At 40.1% G+C, this 23,976-nt stretch overlaps 1 protein-coding gene across 9 annotated transcripts in view; it reads right to left on the reverse strand.

Moving 5' to 3' along the window:
• Positions 1–3,904: 3,904 nt before the first annotated feature.
• NDP1 (Tetratricopeptide repeat (TPR)-like superfamily protein) overlaps positions 3,905–23,976 on the reverse strand; it is a 163,216-nt gene continuing 143,144 nt past the window's right edge. For 4 of the 9 annotated variants that reach the window (XM_087677236.1, XM_087677249.1, XM_087677224.1 and 1 more), the window contains 5 exons: positions 22,226–22,277; positions 22,101–22,148; positions 21,792–22,014; positions 20,932–21,004; positions 19,971–20,630 (listed from right to left, as the gene is read on the reverse strand). In XM_087677236.1, coding sequence (XP_087533362.1) covers positions 20,980–21,004; positions 21,792–22,014; positions 22,101–22,148; positions 22,226–22,277 — 348 coding nt within the window. In that variant the 3' untranslated portion in view covers positions 19,971–20,630; positions 20,932–20,979. Of the gene's footprint in view, positions 4,293–5,418; positions 5,702–19,970; positions 20,631–20,931; positions 21,031–21,791; positions 22,015–22,100; positions 22,149–22,225; positions 22,278–23,976 lie in introns of those variants that run through there. The other 5 variants (XR_015690771.1, XR_015690770.1, XR_015690775.1 and 2 more) reach the window with 5 other exon arrangements.

The following is a 23,976-nucleotide window of genomic DNA, read 5'->3' on the forward strand; positions in this document are numbered from 1 at the left end:
GTCCCATAAGTGAATTAGGTTCCAAGATTGAGACTTTGACTTGTAAACACAGTCTTGTGTGGTTGGACAATGAGTTAGACACTTAATTGAAAGGACAAAAGTACCATCATGTTTCATTTAAAATGAAAGGAAAGTACAATGCTTTATAGCTTTAAGATAGGTCTAGTTTTCTGCTTTGTGCTTATGGGATTTTGGATAGTTTGCATATCCATTACCCAAATTGCTCCTCAAAGAGGCTATACTAGGTGTGATTGCCTAAATCTTGACAGAATAGGCTCAACAATAGCACTAGGGCTCGAGCCGGCCTCCTAAACTCACCTAAACAACCCCAGGGTCTCACGACCAAGGGTGTCTAGATACTATAAGCTGATTTATTAAAAGAACACATTTGTAGATACAATCTCTAGATTGTAGTCCAACATGATACCCTTTCTAACTTCAAGCAAAAGAAGTATCCAAATATATAGGTGGTTAGCACCTCCTAACACAAACAAAGGAATTACCCCCCAGCTTATCGTTGTGGCTCCACTATGGCTCTCCTATATCTCGAGGATTAATCCTAGGATGCGTTGTCTTAACATATAACACATATGCACAAAGTCCACTCTTCATAATATTCATTCCAGGAGATAGTGTATTTCTCACCAAATCAGTCCCCAAGGAAATGATTATACAAGACCTATAGCATAAGGAGTCTCACACCCATCATAGGTCAATAGTTTAAAATCAAGTGCATCTAAAAGATAGCTCTCTTTATATCATGTCGATGAAATGCAATACAAAGTAAACGACTTAGAGTGCACAAATATTTCACTTAAACAAAATTAACATAATGAATGTACTCAAACATTATTTTCATGATTTTCCTTTACTAACGGCAATGTTGGACTATTCCATGTCACTTTATCTCTTAATTCTTAAAATAAGAGTGAAGCCTATATGAAAGTGTAGCAAATCAATTGGACTTTGGGCCATAATCAAGGCATAACCCCTCTCCCTACCATTTAGGGTTTTGCTTGCGATGGGTAGATTAAGAAGTGTTTCCATGTATGTTTCTTCATGATGATGAAAGCAATAAAATATGCACGAAAACATACTAATGGGGATAAACTGAGGCCAATCTTCATGCTTTGCCTCCATTACACTTGCACAAACATAACCCTAATTTTCCATTTTTTTGCATACAAAAACTATTTTTTTCCTATTTTCTTTGTTCTAAACCCGTATTTTTTCTTATTTTATTTATGTAAAATGTTGTATTCTTTGATTTTTCTGATTCAAAAATTAATTCATACTCTAATCTATCTTCATATTTAATATCATTCCATATGAACTTGATTTGATTTCTCGAAACTAAGAGAAATATCATTTTTCCTCTTAAAACACGCATTTCAAATTTTCAAAAATTAATAACTTACATGCATGGACATTTCTTCTTCATTTTATGATTTATAATCCTCAAACACATCACAACCGAGCTTTTAAAAAAAAATCATTAGATATGAATAGTATTTACAGTATAAAATGTAAAAAAGAATCCAAATTTCTATTAAAAAGAGACTTACCACCATTTTTCGTGTTTTGGGTCTCACGAATTGATTTTATGGATAGTGAATGGATCTTCCATTAGTATCCAAATAGCTTTGGTCATTACTCCTAAGCATTAACATGATCCCACATCAATCGAAACAATTGATCTCCATCTCAATCTTCTCTAAATAATTCCCACATGAATTGCCCACAAGAGGAGAGAGAGGGAAGAGAGAGAAAGACTTTGATAAAGCATGTCAAATGTCTTTAAGGATTTGGAGGACTTGAATTGATATTGGATAACAACATGAATTAGTTTTAAAGAAGAAGCTATTTGAACGAATCATGGTAAATTTTGAAGTTTGCTAATGGAAGATTTGTACAAGCAAACAATCAATTTGTGATGCTTTCAGCTTTCAATGTGTAAAGAAGACTCACATTTTAAACTTTTTGAAAAGACACACCTCAAGCTTAAGCATAATGAATGCCTCCTAAGCATGAGACATTCAATTTTTGGACCTAATGTTATGGTCTATTATTACTAGAAATAGTCATTGGAAGGGGTCTTACCACATTAGTATATCTTGGTGCTAGCGCATCCACATGGCACCAGGCTATGAGTGTTTGGCCCACTCACTTATCGCCTCTTACCATCTTCGTAATACTTATTCTTTGTCTTTTGGAAGAACATTCACTCAAAATTTCTAAGCTATTGTATGGTATTATCTATGGAACTTGTCATATTATCTTTTGATTACCATTTATGCATGTAGCTCAAGACACTATCAATGCAACTATGTAAGAAGACTTACTATTAGAAGTAATCAATAACAATATCAACTTCTTGGCATGCAATTAGGTTGGACATGCATAGTTCAATTTTTGTGTATTACTTAGTTACATTATTGGCCATCATGGTCAAAACAATCCATCCCTTAAAAGGCATGCATCATCCATATAGTGACAATCTTTTCTCCTAGATTTCACTACAATAGAAGCTAGGTATATTTGTAGCGTGCTTGGATTCTAGTTTTACTTACTTTCTATCTTCCTAGTAGCTCATATGTGTCTCCATTTGTTTGAAGATGCTAGTGTGATCTCTTCTTGAAAATAAGAGGACTGTGGTTCTTCTAAAAAACGCTCACAAATATTTTATTAAATGTTTCTTTATTTCAATGCCCAAAATATTCAAAGTTATTTATATTAAATTTGGTCCTTCCTTTTGTCATAATGAGAACATTTTTGCATCCTATATTGGTTATCAAGCTTATAGTCCTCAACATTTCAAACCAAGTTACAAACATTTCAAATTAGGTTCTAGCCTAATTTAGCCTTTTGTATTCACAAATATTTTGTACCTTTCCGACAGGGCAAGTAGAGTTTTGGATCAAGCAAAAAAAGATGCTCCACTATATTTTCTCCAATTCAACATTGGGGCTTAATGATTGACTAGTTAAAATTTGTATATCCTCGTACATAATGCTTACACTAGATAGTGTGCTTGGTCTAGGTAGACATTGCTATTACAAGCTTTTTGCAATTACATGCTAGTCTTTTAACTAGGTTTGTCTAGATTGTAATAATCAATGTAGTCCAATGGATCCAAAATTACCAATTATATAAAGTTCGATGGAATTCCTATGCTATAATTATTGATATTTAAGAATGTAATTAGAAAAAATTCAACATCATTTAAAGTGAATCTAAATACCTTATGCCCTTGTTCTTGAATGGTGTGTTACTTGCCAATCATTAGTGTTCTTTGTATGGTGTTGAATCCTCACTATCCTTGATGTTCTACACAAGTTGGAGCTAACTTTTCACTTCATATGTGACTACAAATAAGCACTTGGGGAATCACAACCCACCTTGTTACTAGGATGGGGGACTTTCAAAGCAAGAGATTCAAGTTATCCAACATATTTGTCGTGTTGATCACTATAACATCTAAAATGATATCATGCATACTCATGGTGACTAGGAATTCACTTCTCATAATCTAGACTTGTTCAAAAAAACAAAAATATTCTTACAAAATTTGAGCCATAATCTACTCTTTCCTTGTACCCTTAAGAAACATCTTAGGCATCAATGTTTGATGTTCTCACTTGGTGAGGAATTCCTTTTTGAATAATGTTGATTTGCAATTTTGATACTTAAAAGAAGCTTTCTTACAAGAAATACAAAATGAAAATTATCACAAAGGTTGCCCTTTTGCAGATAAACATGGCTAAATATAAATAAAAAGGAAATGCAAGTTATAAGGGATAACATTAAGAACACTTAACATTTTACCACATAACAAGCTGTTTTGCGATGTGAATATATAAAATTTTGGACAATCATTTATGCAAACTTGGACTATCATTACATCAACTTCTCTTCTTGACTTGTTAATGTGTATTCTTAACAATGTTTAAAAGTTGTTCTTATATGATGCTTCGCTTGATCATAGCCCTTCATTGTTCTCGTCGATACTAGAACAAAGTGTAGACAATGAGAAATAGGAAAAATAAAAGAATAGTGAAGAAATAGGATAGATGTTAATCATGGGTGAAACAAAGTATAGTCAATGAGAAACAAGAAAAATAGAAGAATCATGGTGAAAGAGGAACATGATGAAGAAAGAGAAGAGAGAGCACTCATTACCAAAAAGAAAAAAAGAGAACACTTGGTCGGCCACATAAGGTATCTCGACACATCCAGCTTCCATGATGTGGGTAGAAAAGGTAGAACAAGCACTTGAAAGTGTGGTGCCAAACCTGTCAATCAAGGAGTAATCACCCCAGAAGAATGTGAGGGAGAGATAGGATGGTAGTCAGTCTCAATGAATATTTTTTTGGGTGAAATTTCACAAATTTGGCTATAAAAGAGGTCTAAAACTCAAACATTTTGCTATAATTTATACAAAAAATCACTACTTATCATCTAATATGGCCATAAGCCAAGTTTTTAAGGGTATTTTTTCAATATGTATTCATCTTATAAACAATGCATTTCATGTGTTATTTAACATCAGATAAGCAAGTACATATGTGTATGTGCCTATATGTATGTATATCTTATCTAACATAAGTCTAGATGATAAATGAGCTTTGACCACCAAATCTTGGAGCATATTCTTTAGTAGGTGCTCAAAAAAAAATGTGGGATTCAATCATCTGAACGCTCCTGATCCACATGATCCCCCCAATCATACATGACAGCCATAGATGTCCTTCAAGAATACTTGGAAAAAAACACAAGAAAAGAGTTGCAAGTGGATGTGCTCTCCACCTATGGGGGGTCTCTCAGTCTGCTGATTAAAAATGACTGATATACAAAAGTGGAGACAAGGAATATCCAAGGAAAGAGAGGCGACTTGATGCCGTGAAAGCAGTCTAAACTGATATACTCCTCAGGGCCTGAAGATTGATAATGCAGCCTAGATCTGGCTAGAAATTGATCAGGGACCTCGAGGAGATGATGATCAGTAAGAGAGGCAATATGTTTGCGCTAGAGATAATGACATCAACTCCAAAAAAGTGCCTCCCAGCACCAGGTAGTAATGATCACTTGGCTGTTACTAAAGGCCCAACCTAGTAAACACAAAAAAATAGATGTTTGTCAACCTATATATCAGGTCATCCAACCTGTATCGAGTCACTCAGCTTAGAAATCCAGCCGCTTGATAAGGACGAGACCCTGCCTGCGCAAAACACAGATGAACGAGGTTGCTTGCTCATGTTGAATGTGCGGCCCAGCTCAGGAAGTAGAGCCTATCTGCAAAACGCAGGCAGAGATAAACTTGAACATGTCTATCCTACACTAAATGCAAGTCTACTTCAGAGAAAACAGCCGCCAGCAAAGAACTCAACACTGCCCAACACTTGAGAGTACTCCCCTTGATCAAAACACAGCCTGCAAAGATTGAAAGCAGGCAACCAAGCACAAGATCTGGAACACCTTAAGGATGGCACCCAGTAGGCTAGAAATTCTGGCAGATCACCCCTCTTTATAGACTCATACTCCCACACGAGGTTCTAATATCATGTGAGTGTGTGCAGCTAAAAGAAAAGGAAAGTGAACATATAGAGGAGGAGGTGACTGAATGAATGCAGAAGAGAATCAACAAACTGACTGCAATGGCTCAGCTTAGAAATCCAGCCGCCTGATAAGGACGAGACCCTGCCTGCGCAAAACACAGATCAATGAGGTTGCTTGCTCATGTTGAATGTGCAGCCCAGCTCAGGAAGTAGAGCCTATCTGCAAAACGCAGGCAGAGATCAACTTGAACATGTCTATCCTACACTAAATGCAAGTCTACTTCAGAGAAAACAGCCGCCAGCAAAGGACTCAACACTGCCCAACACTTGAGAGTACTCCCCTTGATCAAAACACAGCCTGCAAAGATTGAAAGCAGGCAACCAAGCACGAGATCTGGAACACCTTAAGGATGGCACCCAGTAGGCTGGAAATTCTGGCAGATCACCCCTCTTTATAGCCTCGTACTCCCACACGAGGTTCTAATATCATGTGAGTGTGTGCAGCTAAAAGAAAAGGAAAGTGAACATACAGAGGAGGAGGTGACTGAATGAATGCAGAAGAGAAGCAACAAACTGACTGCAATGGCTGGAAAATACAAGGTTGCAGCGGTCGACCTCAACATGCAACACTAAGCATTAGTGTGGGAACCAAACGGTAGCAAGGGGATGAAAGAGAATGAGAAGGGCTGTATGAATGATCACAATGCTGTAATGAATGAATCAGAGGGCAAGCCACCTATAAATAGGCAAACTAGAGCCACAACTGGTAATCAAGTGGCTGGGCCCATAAAGTGAGCAACCAGGACAACCTACAGTGCTCAAAAAGAAATGCACTAATGTCCCCTCCCCTCCATCTAAAGTGGATAAAGCACACAAAATGATAGACAAAGACAATGTCTAAGCTGCTAATATCCTCGTCTGACTCAAACTGATGCTAACAAGCAAGAGTTGAAGGTATGAGATACACATCTGCTAATATGTTAAGAAAAAATTTAAGGGCCTTATTGCCTGAAATAATGACAAAATGATGACAAAATGAGTATCCAAGAGATAATGGAAACATTTTATGCAAGCGTAAACAATGGCTCATGCCACATTCCATTGTCGAGTAGTTGTGTTATGCCTTATTAAGTAAACTATTGGCATAATAGATAGGCCAATCATTATTGGTCATAGAATCAAGTTGTGTGAGGGCAGCTCCTATTACTAGAAGGCTAGCATCTATGTGTGCACAGAAGGTCTTAGTCCAATCAAGGGTGATTGAGAGATGCTTGTGTGAGACAGCGCCTAAGATAGTGTAAAGCTGCATTAGCATCATAGTTGCACTTGTACTACATATGGATTGGTTTATTCAACACAATTATGTAATGTACAGTTCATATCCCTACCAACTTGTCCCAAAAAATAGGCTATTTTTTGCACATGCAAACTCCATACAATATCCTCCAACTTCCAAGCCTTACATTTATTATCATAATTCCAAGCCTCTCTTTCTCTCTCTCTCTCTCTCTCTCTCTCTCTCTCTCTCTCTCTCTCTCTCTCTCTCTCTCAACTTCCAAGATGATTACATAATTTCAACTCTCTTTTTCTTCGTATAATGAGTGATTTATATTATTTCAAATAACTACAAAATTACAAAAAAACACGACTAAAGGAGTACAAAAGTCATGGCAAAGCAGCAACAGAAATTTCCATATGCCAAGAGACCAATCCTCCCTAGAAAGAAGATGAGTGTGCTGAACAAGATCCAACTGCCAATGTAGGAGACCTTTTAGCTTAGCAAGGTGTCTCTAAACACCAAATGCCGAATCAAAAACAAAAGCATTCCAAGTAATCCAATTATGCCAACAACCCCCCAAAAACGAAGAAACGGAAATAGAATCTTCATATGTGGTCATGCTAGAGTGGAGTATTTGGGCCGAGTAAAGATGTCAATCAAAGAGGCACAGTGACATGCCAACCAAAACCCTCCAAATATTAGACAAAAGAGTCCGAATTTTCCAAGCCAAATAGCACGAAAGAAGAAGATTTTGCACGTAAGACAAAAAAAGTTGTTGCAATTTGAAATTCAACATTTTGCAAGTGTCGCAACAAGGGAAAGCCCACCAGCCATCAAGCACCAAAGGAAGACATTATGTTTATATGGTGTCTTGTTGAACCAACCCTCCACGATAGTCATTCTCCACCAAACCTGAGATTTATGCAACCCCTAAACAATATTGGCGTTGATGACCAAACAATTGTGGTCCTTAATCATAAGGTGATACAAGTGATTAGCTGAAGCCTTTTCTAGACAGAGTTGACCTGTAAGGTTCCAATCCTGCCATGCACAATCAAAATTGGGGACAAGGAAGCGTTCCTTGGGCTTCAGTGCCATCAAAAGCCAGCAGTTCCACAACTCCCTATATCCTCAATGGATATGAAAAAGTCTCCTAGTGGTATTAAAGGATATCAACCCCCTGTGACTCACTAGAGAAGCATTAGAAACAAAAGATAAGCCCAGTTGGGCCATACAATTAAATTTAGGACAGTCCTCTTGTTTCCCATCCCACTAAAGTAGCTTGGACACATCCAACAATTCCATATGAAAAAAGTTAGCGACCAAGCTATACTTTGCAAGATGCCACCACATCTTTTGAAGAACCAACTTCCATGAGCAGACCAGCTAAGTCACTAAGAAAGAGGACGATGAGGAAAAGGGGGCATCAGCATTGAGAGCAATGCCACCAAGAATCCTCAATGGTTTTATGACCATGAACCACACCTTGCTCTTCCAAAAAGAAACTAGTAACAACGACCGAAGGATGTGATCAATGCACACAGCGAAAAAGAGAGACCATTGAGGAGCATCCATGCGAGTGTGCGCATCCAAAATAGCTCCACCGCCCATAGTTTTAGGAGTGCAAACATGGCTCCAAGAGATCCACTAGATACCAACATGCAAAGCGTCCTTTCTCCCTAGCATAAAATGAATCTGTCTAGTAAGAACCTTCAATGGCACAAGAGCAGTAAAAAATAAGTGAGTGTGGGTAGCATGATGGATTGTGCCACTTAAAGCTGGACGTGGAAAGATCTAGCATGTGATTTCCAGTAAAGTAACTTTCCCTTCCATTGCAATAATTGCTTTGCTTGAACATCGACGCCCATGAAGGTAGCCCAAATGCCTTGCAACATTGCCACATGGAAACACCATGCCTTGCCATTGTAAAGACTACAAATCCATTTCAATATAACTAATGAGGGAGGATTCAACTATATTGATATGAAGACCAAAGGCCTATCCAAAAAGATTCCATACGTCCAATGCCTTTTGGAGATTATATTATTCTACTTTGAAAATCACAATGATTGCCCCACAAAATGTTAGGGAAGAGAAAGGCCAGCCTGTTGTTCAATGTCTACCAAATGATATAGCATGGAGAGCACTGAATAAGTTGCCAAGGCAAGGAACAACGGGCTCAAAGGGCAACCCTATCTAGCAAAGCACGCTAGAGTGAATAGCTCAGTTAACCCACTATTCAACATGACCCACAAAGAGGTATTTGTGTTGACCATGTGTATCAAATGACAGACCAAACCCCAATATGCATAAGCTCTGCCCATAGTTGCCTTCGTATGTGGGACAGACTGGTTCGTACCATACCACACTGTATGTATCCGTACGAATTCGTACGTGTTTTTCCACCTTTTTTGGCCACGTCGCCTGTGCCGCCTGGATCCCGCGTTTTCTGCGCCTCTTGGATCTGCTTTTTCTATGCGTGCCTGCATGGCACTTTTTGGGGGGTGGGAAGCCTTGGATACCTCACCCCACCCCCCTTTCCAACCATGCACTCCCCTCCCCAGCCCTCTTTGGATTCCTTCTAGCTGGCAGCCCTCTCTTTGACCATTGATCCCTCTTTGACTGTTTGAACTTTGACCCTTCTCTCATCTACAAAAGGTGCTCCTCTACTCCATGCTTCCACATCAATTCTCATCTTCCTCTCTTGGATCTCGTCGCTCGATTCTTGAATGGACGTGTGATTTGTCATTCTTGAATCTCACGAGCCACCTCCCATCTCCTCTTTCCCGCACCCTATCGAAGCATTTGCCATTCTTAAATCTCATCTCCCATCCCCTTTATCCCGCACGGTGCACCCTATCAAAGCATTTGCCATTCTCATCTCCCATCCCCTCTCTCTCACTCTCGCTCTTTAAACTTTACCCCAACCCTCGGGCCTCTCAAGTCTCCCTCTCAACTTTCAAGAGTCCAGACTCAAGCATCTCTCTCTCTCTCTCTCTCTCTCTCTCTCTCTCTCTCGGGCCTCTTTATTCGTCATCGGCACCATGACTCGTGAGAAGCACGAGGCCTTTAATTTGCATGCGATCCATGTGGAGAGGGACACAAAGAAGTCCAACTCCCACCATTGGACATGCAAGTATTGCGAGAAGCGCTATACAAGTGGGTGCAACTCGACTTCTCCAACATCTTTCCAAGACGGGGGGGGGGGGGGGGGGGCAAGTTGCTCCATGCAAGGAGATCTCTCAAAACATTGCAGAGGAGATTCTCGCCAAGATGACAAGGGGATCCACAAGAGGAGAAGGAAGTGGCTTATCGGCACCAACTCCTATGCCTACTAACGAGGAAGCATCCAATGTGGGCGTATCTTCAACCGATGCGGGAGAGGCCTCTACCATTGGTGGTGGGGGCTCCACATCTGCATCCTGCTCCGGTAAAAGACAGAGTGGAGGCTCTTGCGATGCCAGAGAGACAATCCTCTCTCTCTCAAGCTCCCGATCATGTTTGTGGATTGGTGGCAACGACTTGTGGAAATTGAAATTGCACGCACGGTGATTGAGTGCAATCTTGCATTCAATGTCCTAAAGCAAGAGCAATGGAAGAAGATGGTAAAAGCCATTGCCAATGTGGGTCCATGTGAAGGATGGACCGGTGTCACATACAACGACATGAGGACGATAAAGATTGAAGAGAAGGAGAGGATTGATAGAGCCCTTCATCCTATTCGGGCTGCATGGATAAAATATGGTTGCTTAATTCTCACCGACGGATAGAGTGATCGTAAGAAACGAGGCATCATCAACATACTCGTCTCATGTCCACTTGGCACTTACTTTTTGTGGGCCGTAGATACTGGCAAGAGGGGGAGAAAAATGACGAGCGCATTCATCTACCACCACATTCGACAAGCTATCATTGAGGTATACATTGCAACTTGCGTTTTAAATTTGTTTCACTTTATTTCATTATGATAATATCATGATTCATGATTGAAATTTGATTTATACATAACTTGTAATTTGTAAATTGTGGACCGTGGTTGTAGATGGGCCCCTCAAATGTGATGCAAGTTGTTACCGACAATGCATTGAATTGTTGGTGCATGGGCCGTTTGCTAGAGACTGAGATCCCTACGATTGTGTGGACTCCATGTGCAACACATTGTTTGGACTTGCTCATAGAGGACATTGGGAAGCTCAAGTGGGTGAAGAGGGTGGTCCGCAAAGCTACATCAATTGTCACATTCTTCACAGTAAAGATAAAGGTGCTTGCGATGTATCGTGAGCATAGCACACTAGAGTTGAAGAAGCCTTCTTCAACTCGCTTTGCTTACATGTGGTTGTTGTTGGAGCGCTTTTATGAGGTGCGGTCCGCCTTGCACCAGATAGTGGTGTCCACTCTATGCAAGGAGTGGGATGAACATGAGACAGAGGAGGCCAAAGCCATGCAGCACTTGTACCTTAATGAGCAGTTTTGGCAAAAAGTCCGTGCCATTGTCATTGTTGTGACTCCCTTTTATAGGGTGTTATGTATGAGTGATTGCGAGGGGTCCACCATGGGCCTTCTCGTTTACTTCTTTAGAGTGGCATTGGTGGAGGCACATGCTTGTACAATGATCACAAAGACACAGTGTGCACATGTTTTAGAGATAGCAGAGAGGAGATGGGTATGGATGCATAAGCCCATCCATGGTTTTGCTGCATTGGTACATCCGGCCTACAAGTCACTAGCGGTCATGGATGATAGAGAGTTGCGTTCAAACCAGCTTGCTTATTGAACTCATGTGGTCCCTGTGGATGACCACAATGCACTGTTAGAGGAGCAAGGATGCTATGCAGATCAGAGAGGGCATGTGGCTTTTGCTTCTCCCACTTGTTGGAGGAGAGAGTTACTTATGAAGCCTTTATTTTGGTGGCAAAACTTTGGATACGCACTAGAGACCCTTCAGCCCTTAGCCATGAGGATCCTTGCCTAGGATTGCTCTTCGGGTGCATGTGAGAGAAACTGGAGTGCCTATTCTCTCATTCACACAAAGATTTGTAATCGGCTTAGCACACGACAGTTAGAGTCTCTCGGCTATTGCCGCACTAACTTATGCATCATGAGGGCTATGATGAGCATGGGTAGTCCAAAGCAGGCAAAGTTGAAACACTAAACCATAACATTTAAAATTTGTTGTTTTAACTTTTAAACTTTGGACTTTGAAGTTTAAACTTTATTCTTTACAATTTAGAATTCAGCATTTACAATGATCAATGATCAATCTTACATGCATCACTGCATTGTGTAGGTGAATCTCGATACATTTAAGTTGACGGGCGACACTCTTCCAAGTATACATAAGGAGTTGGACGAGGAGGAGGAGATGATTTTCGCAGAGCTCTATAGAGAGCTTATAGCAGCAGATACTCATGACACTCGCAGTCAGCGTGCTAGTGGGCAAGGAGTTCGAGTAGGTGGTAGCAGGGCATGGTCATTCGATGCCCTCCATCATCGAGGAGGGATGGTTCGAGTGGCTTGCAGAGATATGTAAGGCGGAGCTCTAGTAGCTCACATCTTGTGCCTCATGATGACATCCCCCCCTTGCCTACACAGCCACCACCTAGCGAGCCATTATTTAATGATGATGGTAACCTCATCAATGAGGATGAGTATGAGTGTGTCTCATCATCCGACGCCGAGGAGTCATCTTCAAACTCTCTTAATGAGCACTCAGATGGTTCTCATGATGATGATGATGATGATGATAGTGATGCCTCATCATTGATTCATATTACATAGGTCTCTTTTTTTTGTATTAGATATACTAGACTGTAGATTCTAGTTGTATCGCATGTTTTGCGTAGCCTATACGAGCACGATGGTCACCCTTATGTATTCATCTTATTTTGTAATGAAATGGCTAGTTCCACTTTAAACATGTATTCTATAATCTATCATTTAATGTTTTATGATTTTTGTTATTTAACAAAGCATCTTAATTTTTTTTCATACTAATATCGTACCGTACCTTATAAAATCATAAGGTATCAATTAGTACCGTATTTTATCGTACCGTACCATATCGTACCTTTCATACCTGACAACTATGGCTCTGCCACAAAAGACCAATCCAAGTAGTCGAAAATCTTTTCAAGATCCAATTTGACCAGCACGACTTCCTACTTAAAGTGCTTAGCATACTCAATGCCCACCTGAGCATTCAACACATTATGCAAGATACTCCTACCCTTGATAAATCCATACTGATAAGCGTGCACAAGGCCAAGGAGATGCTTATGGAGGCAATTACCCATCATTTTAGAGAAGACTTTATACAAAGATCCCATCAAAGAAACGCGTCACCAATGTTTCAACATTGAGGGTGAAAGCACTTTCGAAATTAGCTTAATGACTCCCACCTTCCATGAGGCTGGCATTATCCCAATCTCCCAAACCTCATAGCATATAGCCGTCAAGGGTTTCACTAAACTTGCAGCATAGGCTTCAAAGAATTCATTAGTCAAGCCATCCCATTGTGGACTTTTTTCCTTGGGAAAACGCAACAAACCATCAATGATCTCTTCCTCACAAATATCTCTATTCAAATCACCCTGAATATCTAGCAACACCCGATCCTCTCTATGTGCATGTATGTGCACAATGTAGATCATATCTACTTACTCCTAACCATAGCCACTTCACCACACCCACAAGTATCAACCATCACACAATTTAGCATACTACCTTTTACTTCAGAGACACAAGCTAGTTGATGTATACAACACCATGTTTACAATGGTCTCACACAATGGATATTTTGTCCTCTCTCCTCCCATTTATGTTGATTGGTGGAGGGCTTCCTACACAAGGGGACGATGTATACCATTGTGCCTATACATCACTTTCCACTTTCACATGAGATAACCAATATGAAGGTAGCTAGAAAGGAGGGCAAATGGGCAATCTATCAAGGTGACAACATCATTGAGGAGTTCAAAAAGGCCTAAGCATTAAGCTATTTTGGCTCATGATGTAAGTGGTAACTTTTAGAGCTTCCGAAGTTGGGTTTCTTTTTGTGCCAATGGCACCCTAAAATGGGTTGTAACTAAACCTTCATATGTGTATTTGTTCTTCTATGCCTTTAAAGGGTCTGATTGGATGTTAACACACTAGAGAGAGAGAGAGAGAGAGAGAGAGAGAGAGAGAGAGGAGACACACACACACACACAAAAAGTGTCGACCACCTAGTGCAACGGCTTTCATTAAGAAAGATGTTGAGATCCTCACAAGGATTTTTTAGGACCTAGTACATCCATGCCTTACACAAAGGCACAATTATATGCAAGGTCAGATCATGGCCTTCTTTTCAGAGTACAACCAATCTCACGAGCATATGAGTTGCATGCATCTAATTTGCACCAATGTGATGATGTTAATTCATCATGCAATGTGGTCTTTGTTGGGTGTAAAGCCCCTTTGGGTGCAAACTCCCATTTATCCCGTGTGTATAAACTTACCGGTGTGAACACACCCTTTACTTGTATCCTAACATATAAATACATTTTTATTCTTTGTGTACCGTGCAACACACTAGTACACTCTTACTCGATTTCCACAGCTCTCAGCTCTATCATTGCTCATTCCAATCTCGCATTCAATCAACACTCGAGCTCAACAAACTGGTATCAGAGTTGCCGATTACATTGTTTGCGCTTCCCAAGAGTGTAATAGGTCGCGAGAGAGGATCTAGTCAATAGACAACACTCAACACGTGAGCCAGATCAAGATAGCCAGCAGCAAGTCGAGTTAAGGTGAAAAGCAACCAGCGAGCATCAGGCATGCCAAGGGGCGTCAGCAGCACGACTAGATTTGATGGGTCAACGCCAAACAAGACCAACATGGGGCCAGCACAAACACGTGGTATAGGTCGATGAGGCCAGGCAGAGGCATTCAACGTCATGTGTCAGGTCAACGTAAGTAGACGGGTGACGACCAACTAATAATTCTTTTTTTTTGGGTTGTGAAGTGGCTTATTTTAATCCCTAGTTCGCATGTGCAAGCACGGTCTTTAAACCAATGCATCCTTATGCTCGAAAATTCGGGGGTTTTTCGAATTTTGATGCTGGTCATACCTACATAACAAGACAATCTGACCAAAAATTTGTAGAAATTGCACACATTGGTTTCAAAAATTTTGGGCCTTTTCTCGTATCAATGAAATTTTGCTTAGCAGAGTTAAATTTGTTGACATTGGTGCACAATTGATCCGAGAATTTTTTGGGCTTTTGCAAGATTTTGGTAAATTTTGCTAATTTTGCCCGTTTTATGGTCTCAGGTTCATGTATTAATGTAATCGGTGCAGATTTGTCAGTAAAATTTTGGGGCTTTTGTTGAAATTTGAGAATTTTGGCAAAAATGATTTCTGAAATGTACATTGGAAACAATGCTCATGCAATCTTGGTGCTGTAAGCAGTGAGATTCATCTCCCACTTGTGAAATATTGAAAATTTTGTAGAGAATCTTGGTTTCTTTTGTGTATCAGATGTCCTTGGTCACATATGTATGTAGTACATATGTTAAGCAGCTCCCATTGAGTTTATGTATTGCTGAGCAATCATTTTGCAGCAGTCTTAGTGATCATTTGCAGATTTGGGATTATTGCCGATGTACTTTTGGTGATACTGCTGAAGTGGGAGTCACCTGGTAGTGATGTATGCATTTAGTATATGCTGAAATTTCAGTTATACTGTTGAAAGTCATCAGTCTACTGCTGTACATGGACTAAAAACCTTGCTCTCATTGATTGAAAAGTTGGGCTGATATTAACTGAATATTCAGCTCATTGTTTGTTGTTATAAATTGCAGTATTGTTCTTTGGGTGCATTGCTGAAAAATGATTACAAATGCTTCAAGCAGCAGTGACACTAAATCCCTTCTTGAAATCAAGAGATTTCATGGCACTGGTTTCGACTGGTGGAAGGACAAGATGCAAGGCATTTTGTTTCTCAAGGATTGTAATGATGCTCTTTTGGAAGTCAAGCCTGCAGTTATGACAAATGAGGATTGGGCTAGACTCGACAAGAAGGCCATTGCATACAATAAATTGGTTATATCTGATGATGTACTAATAGACATTAAGCGTCTTGATACATCTAATGCAATATGGAAAAAGTTGATGGACACGTATGAAAATACAACTCCAGTAAATCGAGTGCATCTCATGCGCACGCTTGTAAACATGGAGTTGGATTTTCAGCCAGTTGTTGCAGAACTCTCGTTTGCAGCCCTTCAATGATAAATTGAAGGTCATTTTCTTGTTGATGACTTTGCCTGATAGTTGGGAGTCTTTGGTTGTTTCATTGAGCAACAACCCTGCTTTAACCTTTGATGGTGTTAGGGGCTCTATTCTCAATGAGGAGATTAGAAGAAAGTCCAGTGGAGAAAGTAATGATTCAACTTATCATCTTAGCGGCAGGTCAAAAAAGAGGAGTAATGCAAGAAATAAAGGCAAAAGTAGGAGTAAAAGCAAGGGCAAACAATAGGATGTCACTACTACAAAAAAGAGAAATAAAGAAAGAAACAGCAAGGAAAGAAAAACAAGGATAACAAGAAAGATGATGACAGCTCTCCCTCAAAAGTAGCAAAGGAAAATGTTGCATTTAGCGTGGTCATTGAAGAGCTCTCTGACATTGGAGAGATACTTGTTATAGCCTCATGTAATGATGTAGATGTTATGGTAGCAACAGGTGATATACACATCACTAAAAAGGAGATGATTGATGCATTACTTTTAGCCCATGAAGGGTTGTCTCAATCATGGATAGTAGACAACGATGCCTCTTTTCATGTCACTCTCTCTTTGGAGTCATTTTTTGAATACACTTCAAGTTGCCTAGGCAAGGTTTACTTGGGCAACAATTATGCATGTGAAATAGAGAGTGTAGGTACCATTCACTAGGCCCTTGAAAATGGCCAAGAGCTAATTTTGCATGATGTCAAATATATACCTGGCATTTAAAAAAAGTCTATCATCGGTTGGGCAGCTTGATGCAAGACGGTATTTTACTACCTTTGGTGGTGGATCTTGGAAGGTCCACAAGGGCTCTATGCTGATTGTTAAAGGCAACAAAAAGGGGACTTTGTATTATTTACATTGTAAAGCATTACTTCGCAAGTTTTTGGCTGTGGCCAAAGTCCATTCACAGATGGAACTTTGGCACAAAAGACTTTGCCATATGAGCCAGAAAGGCCTTCAAGTTCTCTTCTCTTCAGGGAGATTTGATGTAAAAGGCTCTGATCTCAACTTTTATAATGATTGCATATATGGAAAACATGTGAAGTCTCCATATTACTCTGGTGTTGTTAAAAGTCCAATGCTCTTGACTTAGTACATTCAGATGCGTGCACTATGCCTGTCAATTCACATGGGAGTGCACAGTACTTTGTCACTTTTGTCAATTCACATGGATATACGTATTAAAGAGCAAAAAGGAAGCATTGGATGCTTTTAAAAAGTTTCATGCTTTTGTTACCACATAGAAAGAGCTTAAGTTAAAAGCTATAAAAATGGATAATAGGGGTGAGTATATTTCTAATGAGTTCAAAAGGTTTTGTGAGATGCGTGGCATTAAGTGGAAGTTGACAGTCCCTCTTACAATCCTGCATCAAATGGCATGGCTAAAAGATAAAATTGCACATTTTGTGAGAGTCAAATATATGCTGTCCACATCTAATCTCTTGTAACAACTTTGGGGAGAAGCTCTTAAAACTACAGTTTATGTGTGCAATCACTCTCCCAATCGTGCATTGGAAAATAGCATTCCTGAAGAGGTTTGGTCTGGCAAACCTACTTCATATGACCATTTGTGTGTCTTTGATTGTGATGCTTTTGTGCATCTTCTTGTAAATCAAAGAACTAAACTAGACATGAAATCCATCAAGGGTATCTTCATGGGATATGAAGATGAGGGAGAGATGGGATATGGAGTTTGGCTTCCTCAGGATACGAAGATAGTATGAAGCTGAGACGCAGTATTTAATGAGGCAAGGTTGCTGAAAAATGCTACATATGGTGATCTACCAAACATTCAGCAACCATTAGCTAAAGATTCTATTCCTTTTGATGCTGAAAATGATCAGCAACCTATTGTGCTACAACCAAAAGATATTGGACAGCAAATTCATACACATGATGGAATAGGACAACAACAAGAACATGCTGAAAACATGTTACAACAAGAAAATGCTGAAAACCAGCCACCACGCGATGGTGTGCATATACCTTAGGATGTAGGCCAATTGCCTATCAATACAGATCATTGGCTAAGAAGGTCTACACATGTCAGAAGGCAACCATAGAGGTTTCAGCCATCTTTGGATTGCATTTTATTAAGGTGAGCCTTTGACATTTAAAGAGGCACGGTCATGTGAAAACAAGAGAAAGTGGGAGCTTGCTATATAGGAAGAGATGAAGTCTTTGTATGCGAATAACACATGGGAGCTTGTACCTTTGCCGAAGGATAAGAAAGCTATTCCTCATAAATGAGTTTATAAGGTGAAATGTATTGATGGGAAGCCCAAATACAAGGCATGTTTGGTTGCTAAGGGCTATACACAGAAGGAAGGCATACACTTCTAAGAGGTTTTTTCACCAGTTGTGAAGATGCCTACGCTCCGTGTTTTGTTTGGTCTCATTGCATCCTTGGATTTAGAGTTGGATCAGATGGATGTGAAGACTGTTTTTCTTCATGGTGACCTAGATGAAGAGTTATACATGAAACAGCCCGAAGGTTTTGCTATTCCAAGGAAAGAGCATTTAGTTTGTAAGCTGAAATGCAGCTTGTATGAGCTGAAACAGACCCCTAGACAGTGGTATAAAAAGTTTGATACTTTTATGCTCAACCATGGATTCAAACGCAACCATGCAGATCACTACTTATACACTAAGAAGGCTAATGATGGAGGTATTCCTCTTTGAGTTTTTATTTGCTTTGACATTATCTGGTGTGTCTTCATCAAGAGGATTCGTTTTGAGTGCTAGTGCTTCCTTGCACCGGGTTTATGGTGTCTTCCAACCTCTCCCAAGCTGGATGGTATCATTGCAAACCATGCATTGACCATGTCCCATTAAAGACCACAATCTCTGGTCTTTGTGCCTCGTCATTTTAGTATAGGCCTCTATGAATCTTCTTTGTGATGTGATGTGATGTGAGACATGTCTATAACTGCACAAGCGCATGCTTGGGGAGATTTGGCCAAAATCTTGATTCCCTAAACTTGGTCCTAATTGAACTTGTAGTTCTTTCAATAAAGGAGGAAGTGTTGAGAGTTTCTTGGTATCAATTTATGGGTTCATCATACTGTCATGTTTGAATACTTAGTCATATACACTTGTGGGTTTCTTGGTATCCTTGATTTTCTTTAGTGCTGATGCTTACTCTTGTTTGGGAAGTTATCACTTTGCTTGCTTCTGGAACATTGCATTTTCTAGTTGTGTAATGACATGTACCTTCCTTTGGTCAAGGATTTTGGTCTTTCTTCACGTACTCCAATGCTTGGTTGTAATAGCCAAAGTGCAGTATGTCTGGCTAAAAATGCCATGTCTCATGCACGTACCAAATACAGATGTTCGGTATCATTTCATTCGACAAGTCTTGGATGATGGCCTTGTCACATTGACAAAGGTCAATACCCAAGATAACCCTTTAGATGTCCTCACTAAAAGCCTTGCAAAGGCTCAACATGAGCATTGCATTCGACTAGTGTGAGTTGGATAGTTTGAAGGCACCACTTCGGGCCCTTAAGTGGGAGGTTGTTGCGTGTAAAGCCCCTTTGGGTGTAAACTCCCATTTATCCCGTGTGTATAAACTTACACGTGTGAACACACCCTTTACTTGTACCCTAACATATAAATAATGTTTATTCTTTGTGTACCGTGCAACACACTGGTACACTCTTACTCGATTCTCTCAGGTGTCAGCTCTATCACTGCTCATTCCAGTCTCACATTCAGTTAGTACTCCAGCTCAACAGTCTGCACTCATATTTTCTTGTAAGTCATAGTTTCTATGATTTTTTAAGGCAGATATCCAGATATACTCTGCTGGGAAGACACATGAACAAATATTTGCAATATTATGAATCTGATATTTGTCGTGATCATATAATATTGAATTCTTATTATTCACAATTTGCAAGTTATCTGAAGATTGGCAAGTGCATTTTGTGCTCCGGAACAAATAACCAAGCGGTCATGTCAAGTAGTGGGGTAGAAAAAATGGCAACTACCTATGGTCTGGAGTGCATTGAAGTTGAGTACGAGAAGTTGCACTTTGTAATCTACCTTAGGCATAAAAGGACTTCATCCTCATTCTCAATAACATCTATACGCATCTGATTTAGTAAGCTACTGTGGCTCCAAATAAATCTCAAGCCTGCTACATCAATCAAAAAATCTGACTTCCTATGCATATAAGATATGCAACAGTGTATAAGGTGTGTGTTATATATTTTATTTAAGCAGAAGATACATATTCAATGGACTGCAACCTCCCACCCTTCTTGCACCATGGCAGGCCTGTGATGCTTGTGCCTTCCTCAATCACGTGAGAAAGCACGCTGTACCTCAAGAGACAGGATAGCTTATCTCATACCTTTTCTAAATGAGCTGGAATGGCCCAAGTAGGCGGCCTGAATAGTAATTGTGTCACCAATAAGTGTGCCCCGTGAAGTTGGCAAAACCTCCCCTCACCACAAGGTTAGGGTTATCCTTCATATTGTTAACAATCGCTTAGTAATCCTCCATGTAGTTGGATTTTCTGCCACAAAGAAGATCAAGGATAGGATCAAACTATCTATGAGTGATTTTAGCTCTATTTTCAGGCTCTGAAGAAAAGCTGAGAAGAGGGGTGTGCATAGTGCCAATCCTTTTTTTATCACAAGAGTCTATACTGATTTGACAGGGGAATCTAGATATTGGATCCTTGAGATTCTCTTGTAGGGGAATGATTATCCCTACAGTCTAGAGCAAGTGTAATATCAACAGGTCACACTTTCATCTTCTTAAAGTATGGCTGTGCTCCTTTTCGTAGCCATGATTAAATCAAAAGAAAAACTAACCTGCTGAAGAGCACCTATTTGATATAACCTGCCAGGTCCCCTGCTTGATCAGGACCGAGCCTTAGAATGAGACCTGAAATCCCAAACCATTATAGACGGCTGAGAGCAGGAAACCCAAGTAAAAGAAGAGATCAGAAAGCTACAAGAAGCATCATCAAAAACAGAAGCTAAGGAGAAGGGGAAAGTAAAAGAACAAGATCATGAAGGATCCACTAGAAACAGGGAACCAATATTCTTTTATTTTGGACAAAAAGATATCAAGAAACTCTTAAACACTTTTTCTTCTTCTTATCTATTGAATCATTTATTAGAAGCTATTCCAAAACCCTCAACATTTTGCTAGACACACAAGGGTGAGGTTCCAAACAACCAATGAACATAAAGCTATTTCTTAAAATAAAATCCTTAGTGAAAAATCTTCAACGCCAAATTGGATTAAATGCTATGTCCTTCCCCCATTTAGTTGGAAAGAGGGCGGCCTTTTTTTGGGGGGGTTTTGGGAGTGGTTTTTAAGAGGGGAGAGGGGGAAAACAGGCAGAAGATCAAAGATCCAAAGAACAAATGTCACGCCACAAAATTAATTTATGGGCTAGAGGTTAACCTACTTGGGAGGATAAATTCAACTCCTTTAATGATTCAAAATTTCATTTCAAGCATCATACAATGTCTCACATGACAATTTTAAATTCAGGTGAGGCAATAATCATCGTGGAAAACTGAAACTTCCATGCTTAGTGTAACATACTTCATGTAGCTGTTCTGATCTATCCTTTAAAGGTTTTGAATTTCACACATGTTTGCCTTGTATAGTTCTTTCACAGAAAGGCTGGATCATTGTGTACTCCAGGCTGCTCACTTACTTAAAGAAAACCCTTCCCAGCCTGATCTCCACCAACGTGTTACTCTCTGTGTAACTTCTGTCCTTTTGGAGTGTCTTAGCCTGACTATTTGAAACCAGCTCACCCAGTAATAAAAGATCTGGAGGGGCTTGTGAGTTACTCCAGGCTCTTTCTGCCCACATTTTGAGTTTTTCAACCTCACTGTGGCGATGTACTGCCGGCAAAAGAGTTATACCCAACCTTGCTACAAAAACAGCAGAGTAAAACCAAGGTTAGAGCAGGCTATATCTTGTTTGACACAAACTGGATGATTGGATCAGGGATTCTTACCCCTAGTAAGGCCCATAATTTCTACAAAATGCTCTTTTGTATCAAAGTCTGCAAAATTTCAACCCAGTTAAAAGAAGAGGATTTTGATTAATTATTTGGTTGTTACTGAAACCCAGTAAGCATACCCTTTTCAAGTGGTGGGGTATGCATCAAGTCTAAGGCCCTTCTATACAATCCCTGCTTCATTGAGCATGAGTTAGAAAGTAAATAATGACTAAAGCAGCACAGCTGTCTACAAGGACATCCATTATCTGATACTATTCAAATCTTCATGTTGGTACTTCTTGAGCTCTCCTCTACAATTTCTATTTCAGCAACAGGTTTGAATCATGACTATTCATTATAAAAATGAAGGAAAATCACAAGAAATTCTCTGCATTAAAAACTGCCAAGAAAAAGGTTGTCTACCAATTGACACTACCAATCGACAAACTTCTCCAGGTGGCAATGGGCTGATCCATAAAAGTTTAAAACTGTAGATCGAAAAGAGATCACCCATGGCTTCTTTGAATCTCTGTATGAACTCTCTGATTTGTAGTGGAATTGTTAAGTCTTATCACACACACATGATCCACAGAAAGAAAGAAAGAAAGAAAGATATATTAACGTCTACATAAGACCAATGTGGCCTATGAGACAAAATCCAGAGTACATCCATGTCTAATGTCATCTCATCAGTAAGGTAAAGACAACATTACAAATAACTAGGTGGCCTATGAAACAATACTGAAAATATACTGAAAATAACTATACGATGGGACTATACTAGGGTTGAACCATGTGTAGTGTTGTTTCATCGATAGAAAAGAAAAGGAAAGGAAAGGAGAACCAGATCTGATAGAGCCATGTACAAAAGTGTGTTGGAGACTATGGGCTGTAGCTGATCTCAAGATCTGCACATGATCTCACCTATGATGCAGTCCCTAGCTGCTTCATTGTTATGCCTGGTGGTGAGTCTTCGGTGTCTCGTGATAATGGCTCTAATCCAATTGTGGTGTGGCCTCCTCGGACGTGGTCCTGGTAGACGGGGTCGTCGTGCTCGACGAAGGGAAATGGCTCTATCCAATGTGACTCCACGGCATGGCATGTAAGGTGTCTCACGGGGCGGCTCTGTCTCTGCTAGGCTGGTAGTGTCAGTAGGGTCAGCTCTGTAGAAAAAGTTTGTCACTGCTCTCTGTGTGTGTCCTTCTGGATGAGCTGGCCTCCTGTCTCGCAATAGTGCAGTTCGGCGCCTCTCGAGCTCTAGGAGGAAAAGACCTAGGCATCTTTGGTCCTCCTATTCCATGACGCGACAAAGAGCTCCAAATCCATCACGGAAGAGGCAGTGTTACCATCCTTGTATGTCATAGTATATTGTGCATCTGCATATGTAGTGCTCCTCTGTCTCAGGCTCTCGACCACAAAGCTGGCAAGTCCTATCCTCTGCTAGGGTATTTATCCATCTGTCTGTCTCCATCTGAAGCCTATGTGAGGAGGTGCGAATCTGTCCGATAGCAACCCATACCCTATGGGAGAGATGGGTGTCCATATATAGTGGCCGAATAGTGAAACCATCATCAGAGAGACACAAGAAATGACTCCTGTAGAACTCCATCCTCGATCCTAGAGGGAGTGGTGGATGGATCCATGTCCTTGCTATCTCAATCCTCAAGATATCAGCTTTGATCACTTGGTTCGGTTCAGCTCTGATCAGTTGAGAGAAAGTGTAGGGCAGTCAATGCTATAATCCAAAGGTGGAAGACACGGTCAATATCCAAACCATGTAGGCTCATCCAAATAGCCATCTGTGAAAACCAACAATTCTTCTCGCCTCCTACTGCTAGTTGTCTAGATGAGGTTACTGCCAATCTAGAGTATATATGGTGTGGAAGTTCTC

The sequence above is a fragment of the Lygodium microphyllum genome, chromosome 1 (assembly GCF_053477565.2).
Source record: "Lygodium microphyllum isolate KBCC chromosome 1, Lygodium_microphyllum_v1.1.10, whole genome shotgun sequence".
Lineage (NCBI taxonomy): Eukaryota > Viridiplantae > Streptophyta > Polypodiopsida > Schizaeales > Lygodiaceae > Lygodium > Lygodium microphyllum.